Here is a 9240-nt window from a genome sequence, read left to right as displayed (position 1 = left end):
GGTCTCGAACTTCTGACCTCAGGTGGTCCGCCCACCTTGGCCTCCCAAAGTGCTGGGATTACAGGCGTGAGCCACCACACCCGACCCTATCTCAGCTTTTGACGTGCCTTCCTCACTAAGCTTAATAGTTTCCAGCTTTGATTTAAAGTGAAAGGTATGTGACCCTTTCACTTGAGCACGTAGAGGCCATTGTAGGGTTATTAATTGGCCTAATTTCAGTATCAAATTTGGAATAGGACGGATGGGAGGATCACTTCAGTCCAGGAGTTCAAGACCAGCCCTGGCAACACAGGGAGACCCTGTCTCTACAAAAAAATTAAAAATAGCTAGGCATGGTGGTGTGTGCCTATGGTTCAGTTACTCGGGAGGCTGAGGAAGGAGGATCGCTTGAGCCCAAGGAGGTTGAGGCTGCAGAGAGCTATGACTGCACCTCTGCACTCCAGCTTGGGAGACAGTGCAAGGCCCTTTCCAAAAACAACAAAAGTAAACATTGTTTCAGCTAATGCTGTACATATACCAGAGTTCCCCCTTTCCCATGGTTTTGTTTTCCAAGGTTTCAGTAACCTGAGGTCAGTTGAGGCCCAAAAATGAGTATAGCTAAGATATTTTTTTTTTCCAAGATGGAGTCCTGCTCTGTCAAGGCTGGAGTACAGTGGCGCAATCTCAGTCCACTGCAACCTCCACCTCCTGGGTTCAAGCAATTCTCCTGCCTCAGCCTCCCTAGCAGTTGGGATTACAGATGCCCACCACCAAGCCCAGATTTTTTGTTATTTTTAGTAGAGACAGGGTTTCACCATGTTGGCCAGTCTGGTCTCGAACTCCTGACTTTGTGATCTGCCCACTTCATCCTCCCAAATAACTGGGATTACAGGTGGGGGGGGGCGGGGTTTCACCATGTTGGCTAGGCTGGTCTCGAACTCCTGACCTCATGATCCATTTGCCTCGGCCTCCCCAAGTGCTGGGATTACAGGTGTGCACCACTGCACCAGGCTAGTTATCTTCAAAGACCACATTCACATAACCTTTTATTGTTATAATTGCTTTTTTAAATTGTTGCTAATCTTACTGCACCTAATTTATACATTTTATCACAGATATTTATTTATAGGAACACATCCCATCAACCAGCATGCCACTCGAGGTGCAGGGCCTACACTCTAGAGGACTCTGATTTAAGGATTCTGAATGGTAGAAGAGGGGCTGTTACCTCTCCAGCAGAGGGCGCTGAGGGCTTCTGCAGTGCCGCCCTGCAAATGCAGGTTCATGCTCACAACGCCAGTCACATAACTAAGAAGTCCCTGTAGACGAAGCCTAGCCATCACTCAGGGAGTTCAGCAGACAGGTGTGGGACAGGCCTTGTTTCTGAAATATGAGGTCATCACTCAGGGGCCCTACGAACCTGTCTCATAACTGCACTGACTTCCAGTTGTGGCTGTTAAGTGTAAGCCCCAAACTTGGTGGCTCAAAACACCACACACCAGTCTGGGCACATTGGCTCATGCCTGTAATCCCAGCACTTCGGGAGGCCAAGGTGGGCAGATCACTTGAGGTCAGGAGTTCATGACCAACCTGGTCAACATGGTGAAACTCCATCTCCACTAAAAATACAAAAATTAGCCAGGCATGACGGCATGCACCTGTAATCCCAGCTATTTGGGAGGCTGAGGCAGAAGAATCACTTGAACCTGGGAGGCAGTGGGTGCAGTGGGCCAAGATCATGTCACTGCACTCCAAGCCTGGGCAACGGAGCAAGACTCCATCTCAAAAACAAACCACCACCACGGATGTATTCTCTTACGGCTCTGGAAGTGAGAAATCTGAAATCAGTTTCTCTGGGCTAACATCAAGGTGTTGGCAGGCAGTTCCGGCTGGAGGCCGAGGGAGGCTCTGCTGCTATTGCCGTAGGCAGCATCCCCTGGTTGCTTCTGCTTCTTGTCTTCTGGGCCTCTCCTCCTCTGACTCTGACGTCTCGTCTGTCCCTCTAATGAGGACTCCGTGATCTTACCAGACCCCCCTTGATAACCCAGGACCACCTCTTCATCTCAAACCCCTAATCCCATTTGCAAAGCCCCTTTTCCACAGAAGGTAACACACTCACAGGCTCTGGGGATCAGGACATGGACACTTTAGGGGCCATCCTTCAGCTGGCCACCATGACCAAGATGAAGGAGGCAACTGAACAGGCCAGCGTGGCCAGGGCAGAGGCAGGAGCCGGAGAAGAGCACTAGCCTCGCATCGGGTGGCCGGGGTCAGGGTGTGAGGCACAGTGTCACGCGCTGCAACAAACAGCACATGAGGGAGTAGATCCTAAAATGGACTCAAGGTCATGGGCCGAGTGTGACTCACAGGGAGTAAGTCAAGGTCAAAGCAGACTTGGGGTCCTTGGCTTTAGCTAACACAGAGGTGAACCCTGGCCCGCCCAACCCATGGGGCACAGAATGAGCAGCGGCAGCCAGCAGAGTTCCAACCACAGGAGACTGGTGGCAAGTGAGATTTATTTAAACACCGACATGTCAACAGGAACAGGAAGAGGAACATGTGCGACCACCGTAGTGATCGAGGCTTCTCAGCGTGTGGGATGAGACCTGCGGACGAGGCCCACCCAGCGCTCAGGGAGCTCGCAGGTACCCTCCAGGAGGGCGACAGGCTTCCGCTTCTGGCTCGGCACAAGCCTTCAACAGATTAATAAGTTATCTCCTTCAGCCCTGAGGGGAGACACACAGACACCATTAGGAGACCCTGGTGGCCAGGAGCAGAGGCCCCAAGTGGACCCCCAGTGACCGGCTCAGGGGCACCAGTCACACTGCTGGCCACTGCAGCACCGCCCGCCTGCTAACATAAAAAAGGTTTCGTAAGGACAAAAGGTTGGGCAAGACTGTGTTTATGGGTGGTTTTAAAAGGATTAAGAAAGCATTATAACAGTTCATGGACTGTCTGCAGTTAACGCCAAAAATCTGCCCTTTATGTGCTGAACTTTGAGCAAAGGCAGAGATGGATCTTCCACACAGACAAGCACTGATGTCCCAAAGCAGCCAGGGGTCAGTGGGGACAAAAGAAATTCCTGACATTAAAATGCTCAATATATTGTTCCTTTGTTAGAACTAGAGTTCACATAAAAGTATTACAAATAACCTACATTTCCAAAAACATGGAAAAATTAATTCAGCCATAGTGACATAATATAATATTATAAAGCCATTACAATTATGCTCATTGAGCATTTTAATTGCCAGGGGAAGTGCTAAAAGTTATAATATTAAATTGAAAACACTTGAAATCAAAGTTGCATAAATATAAAATTCAACTCATTATAAAACAAACAAAACAATATTTAGAAATAGGGGGAAGGGAAAAGTTGCAAGAGATCATCTCTGACTGACAGGCATACAGGTGGATTTTCTTTGTTATATTTTTTAGAAGCTTTCAACTTCCCTACTACGAAGTATTTTTTTTAATATAATTAAGAGGAGAATAATATAAAAATACGCCAATAGTGACTTTTTTTTTTTTTTTTCTGGAAACAGAGTCTCGCTCTGCTGCCCACGCTGGAGGGCGGTGGCACAGTCTCAGTTTACTGCAACTTCTGCCTCCCAGGTTCAAGAGATTCTCCTGCCTCAGCCTCCCAAGTAGCTGGGACTACAGGCATGCGCCACCATACCCAGCTAATTTTTGTATTTTTAGTAGAAACGGGATTTCACCATGTTGGCCAGGCTGCTTTCGAACTCCTGACCTCAGGTGATCCGCCTGCCTTAGCCTCCCAAAGTGCTGGGATTACAGGTGTGAGCCACTGCACTCAGTCCACCAATAAATGACTTTAAATCCAAAACAAACGTGAAGGCCGGGCACAGTGGCTCATGCCTGTAATCCCAGCACTTTGAGAGGCCGAGCCAGGCAGATCACTTAAGGTCAGGAGTTTGAGACCAGCCTGGCCAACATGGTGAAATTCCATCTCTACTGAAAATACAAAAATGAGCTGGACATGGTGGTGGATGCCTGTAATCCCAGCTACTCAGAAGGCTGAGGCAGGAGAATCACTTGAACCCAGGAGGCGGAGGCTGCAGCGAGACGAGATCATGCTACTGCACTCCAGCCTGGACAACGAGCAAGACTCCATCTCAAAACAAACAAACAAAAAAGCCAAAACCAAACCAAACCAATGTGAAAGGTCTGTGTGGGCTGAGCTGCATAGTTAGGCAAATCTGTGTGGAATGACAAGTCCAAAGGGGCTGATTATCAGTCTCAAGTCAACCTGGAATTTTTGCATAGGGGATGGGGGAGGTCCTTGCCTCTGTCAAGTTCTGTTTCAGATCAGCTGCCTGCTTGTGATTGCATGTCATGTGGATTACATCCGGGGGAAGCTTGAAAGGAAGCTATTCCACTGAAGGCCGGAACTGGGATCTAAAGTGGCCTCCATGGGTCTGGAGAGACACTCAAAGCCTAACCACTGGGGGAAGCAAGCCCAGCAGGGGGCAGCTGAAAAGGAGCTGGGCCAGGACCAAGACCAAGGTAACAAGAAACATAGATGGCTCCACACCTGCTCCCCGTGGCCCTACTCGGCCACAGACAGGGATGTGCACCTTAATGAGAAGAGGGAAAATTCAGCCGCTAGCGGCATGGGTTGGTAAGGGAGATGGAAGGATCTGTGCGTTTAACATCCAGTGAACCTGGTTGTAGGTGGATGGAAAAGACACATGCCGGTTCCTTTTCTGGAGATTTTTACTTTAAACTCTCAAGTCTTTTACCTTCCAGCTGTGAGAACGCCACAGTACATCTCTCAAGGGTTGTTTTGGGCTACATGGCTTAAACAGTTCTCCTGGTTTTTGTGCTACAAAAACATGCAAGATATAACAGCAAATTCTCTGGATATGCTCACGGATACTTGTACATGATCCTCTAGTTCTTTCTGGGCCCAAAGTTCCAAATGTATCTTTCAATTTGGGAAGAAGAAAAGTTCTGGCCAGCCATAGTGGCTCATGTCTGTAATCCCAGCACTTTGGGAAGCTGAGGCAAGAGGATTGCTGGAGGCCAGGAATTATTTATTTATTTTTTACTTTTTGAGATGGAGTTTCGCTCTTCTTGCCCAGGCTGGAGTGCAATGGCGCAGTCTTGGCTCACTGCAACCTCTACCTCCCGGGTACAAGCGATTCTCCTGCCTCAGCCTCCCGAGTAGCTGGGATTACAGGCACCTGGCACCACGCCTGGCTATTTTTTTTCTTTTTCTTTTTCTTTTTTTTTTTGTATTTTTAATAGAGACAGGGTTTCACCATGTTAGCCAGGCTGGTCTCGAACTCCTGACGTCAAGTGATCTGCCCGCCTCAGCCTCCCAGAGTGCTGGGATTACAGGCGTGAGACCCCGTGCCCAGCCTACTTGAGGCCAGGAATTCAAGACCGGCCTTAGAGAGACCTCTACAGAAAATCAGCCCAGCTCCTGTAGTCCCAGCTACTCAGGAGGCAGGAGGATCGCTTGAGCTCAGGAATTGGAGGCTGCAGTGAGCTATGACCGCACCACGGTACTCCAGCCTGGGTGACACAGTGAGACCCTGTCTCAAAACAAGACAGAAAGAAGACAGAGGGAAAGAGGGAGGACAAAAAAAGAAGAGAGAAAGGGAAAGAAAAGGAAAAAGAAAAGTTCACTATTTCCAGGTCAAGGCAAGAAAAGTACAATCACGCACCGAGCTCATTTCCTCCTTTGGTTGCCCAGCAAAGGCAGTAATGCCGCATGAGCTGCTCCAGCAGCTCCATTTCATCCAGGAATTCAAGTGATTCTATCCTGTGGGAAGAATTGAAATAGAACAATCCCAGGGTCTGCATTGAAAAGGAAGATCATGGCCCATAGTTACGGATATGAAAAAATGTTCATGGTAGGTTAAGTGGAAAGAAGGCGGCTATAAAATAGTAATTATGATGTGGCTCCACTTTAATTTCTTTTCACTGAAAAGAAACAAAGTCAAAACAAAGTCAAAACACAAATGACAAACTAGAAACATATATTTGCAATTCAAGTGGCAAAGGGTTGAGTTCCTTATTATATAAAGAGCTGTTAAACTTCAGTAAGAAAAACTAGTGGTAACTGGAGGAGACAGGCAGACTAAATTGAAGCAGATTGATACTGTCAAAACAGGACACTATGCAGCCATTTTAAAAAATGGGGTAGGTCCATACGTATTAATAGGCAATAACCTCCAAGACATATCATGGAATTTAAAAAGCAAGTTGTGTCATTTAAAAAGCAAGTAATGTGCACAGTACACCACTCTCCATGTAAAGAAAAAGTGAGACAAATTTGTCTGTATATGTACAGACTTTTGGAAAATACAGAAGAAACCAGAAATGGTACTTGTCTCTTGAGACAGAAGGTAGTAGACCAGCAGTGAGGAGGGTTGTTTTTACTCTATACTACTTTATTCTGGCTTTATAAAAAATTATATGCATGTATGACTTTTCCAAAAAAGCCTTGTAAATGTAAACTTTTAAATATACATACACAGGTTGGGTGAAGCGCCTCATGCCTGTAATCCCAGCACTTTGGGAGGCCATGGTGGGTGGATCTCCTGAGGTCAGAGTTCGAGACCAGCCTGGCCAACATGGTGAAAACCCATCTCTACCAAAAATACACAAATTAGCCTGGCATGGTGGTGCCCACCTGTAGTCACAGCTATTCGGGGGCTGAGGCAGGAGAATTGCTTGAACTGGGAGGCAGAGGTTGCAGTGAGCAGAGATCGTGCCACTGTACTCCAGCCTGGTAACAGAGCGAGACTCAGTCTCAAAAAAATAAATAAATAAATAAATAAAATAAATATACACACAGAGAGAGAAATATGCACAAACACATGGAAACAGCTTTTTTAAAAAGTTTGTTTGCTAGGAGCAGTGGCTTACGCCTCTAATGCCAGAGCTTTGGGAGGCCAAGATGGGAGAATCACTTGAGGCCCGGAGTGTGAGACCAGCCTAGGCAATATAGCAAGACTCCATCTCTATCAAAAAAAAAAAAAAGTTTATGTCAAAATATGTACACACTATGGAGGAAAAGTCAGGCATTTTCGAAAAGTACACAGAATAAAATAAAAAAAAAGAAACAGGATCCAAATTCCTACTATTCACAATAGCCACTGCTAACATCGAGTCCTGCCAGTTGCCCAGGCCTTGTCTGTTATATGTGTGCACGTATGCACAGGTGTGAACACATGTGCATGTCTGTGCATGTTTCTGTATTTGTGATTTCATTCCCATCTTGGTATGCAGGCCTCAGGACCACATCTGAAGTAAGAATGACTACACATTAAGTAATGTGGTTGCTTCCCAAGTCATTCTACCAGAGACATCCAAAGCAGATCTGATACCAAGTTCTAGAAAAATCCATCACCATACTGAAGGCTCCAAGATGGTTATTATCAAGTACAGCTATCAGGAGACACTACTAATTATTAAGCTGTTCACTAGAATGAGTGCTCCCAAGGGCAGGAATGTCTTTTGTCCTATTTTGATCATTGCTGTAACCCTGGTGCTTAGAAAAGTGCTGGGTACACAGCAGACACTCAGCATTTGTTCAATGAATAGCCTCGCCTTAGACTTATACTCCACAGTTTCTGGCAAAAGCAGATACAAACTACGTGGCATTCAGAGATCTGGGCAGGCTGTTCGGCCTGGCATAGACAGACAAAGGCCTTCCAATCTCCTTACCCACCACCCCCGCGAGGGTTACACGTTGCTGTCTACAGAAGTCCTGGAAACATGAGACAAATGACTTCCTGGAGGCAAGAGTTTCCTTGTGGTTGATGCTAGTCACAGGCTCCTTTCTGGGCATCTAGAAGCAGTCCCAGAGCAACCCCGTGTCAGGGATGTTCAGAACAATCGTCTTGACATACAGCAAATGAAAACCAACCTGTGGAGAAGGATGCTTCCGGAAGAATCCAGGAAGCACTGACCTGATCACGTGGAGACAGCACTTTCTCAAACCCTCCAGGCTTTCATGGCCAATTATTCATGTACATATTTGGGAAAACCAGTGATATGTCTAAATGTTAATAAGTTATATGGAAAAGCAAAGCCAAAAATTCTTCTCATGATCTTGTAAGAGACCAAAGGCTATTGATCTTAGATCTCCAAAGGCAAGAAGAAAGCACGAAACAGGAAGCACAGAGTGACTACAAAAAAAAAGAGCTGAAGTGCGCACTAGGGCTGTACATAGATGCACGACGGTGATGTTCTCTCCAGTGTTGTTTATAACAAGGAAATGAAAACAAGATGAATAAACAAGACACTGCAACTAAATGCCTAGCTACAGACATTTTAATTATTTAAAATTATTATCAATATACTATATCCACATATCAATACAAATACTATGTACCCTATTTTTTTTTTTTTTTTCGAGACACAGTTTCGCTCTTGATGCCCAGGCTAGAGTGCAATGGCATGACCTCGGCTCACTGCAACCTCTGCCTCCCAGGTTCAAGCAATTCTCTTGCCTCAGCCTCCCAAGTAGCTGGGATTACAGGCACCCGCCACCATGCCCGGCTAATTTTTTGTATTTTTAGTAGAGACACGGTTTCACCATGTTGGCCAGGCTGGTCTCGAACTCCTAACTTCAGGTGATCCACCTGCCTTGGGCTCCCAAAGTGCTGGGATTACAGGTGTGAGCCACCACGCATGGCCCTATGTACCCTTAAATGGGACATGGCAACCCTCAATATTTTGATATGTAAAGGCACATACAATCTATTGTTTTCAAAAAGGATGGTGGTTTACAGACCAGTATGTGTAGTATGAATCCACAGATTAAAAAAATAGAAATCTATGTATTAATAAATATTTATCTTTCTATCTATCTAGGAAAAGAATATTCCCCAATATGTTAAGAACTGCTACCTCCCAAGTGTGACTACAGAGGGGACAACTACTTTATACTTCATGCACTTTATAATGCTTGAGGAACTTTTTAGAACCACAAGCATAGATTTCCTTTATAATGGGGAGAAGAGTCCATTTAAAAACCCACCAGCCCCTTATACGTCCTTGAGCAACGTCGTTTTCTTCCCTCTCCAAAGTTATGTAAAATTTCCACTGCCAAGCTTGCTCTGGGAGTTTTCCAGGTGTAACTGCTTGTTTCTACTAAAATAATCAGTTTGGGCATAAGCCCTATCTCAGCTAATAGCTAATGAGTTACTTTCAAGCTGCTATCAGTGTTTAACTTGTTTCAAAATAGGTCTAGTTAGGGTCTTTTTTTTTTTTTTTTTTTTT

At 45.7% G+C, this 9240-nt stretch overlaps 1 protein-coding gene across 1 annotated transcript in view; it reads right to left on the bottom strand.

Moving 5' to 3' along the window:
* Positions 1–2476: 2476 nt before the first annotated feature.
* Positions 2477–9240, bottom strand: part of LCMT1 (leucine carboxyl methyltransferase 1) — a 72563-nt gene continuing 65799 nt past the window's right edge. The window contains exons 10-11 of the mRNA XM_017887189.1: positions 5673–5770; positions 2477–2705 (exon numbers count right to left, since the gene is read on the bottom strand). Coding sequence (XP_017742678.1) covers positions 2683–2705; positions 5673–5770 — 121 coding nt within the window. The 3' untranslated portion in view covers positions 2477–2682. The remainder of the gene's footprint in view (positions 2706–5672; positions 5771–9240) is intronic.

This window comes from Rhinopithecus bieti, unplaced genomic scaffold, assembly GCF_001698545.2.
Source record: "Rhinopithecus bieti isolate Rb0 unplaced genomic scaffold, ASM169854v2 scaffold_13348, whole genome shotgun sequence".
Taxonomy (NCBI): Eukaryota; Metazoa; Chordata; class Mammalia; order Primates; family Cercopithecidae; genus Rhinopithecus; species Rhinopithecus bieti.
Note: the sequence above shows the minus strand (reverse complement) of the source record. Positions and strands in the feature narration are given on the sequence as shown.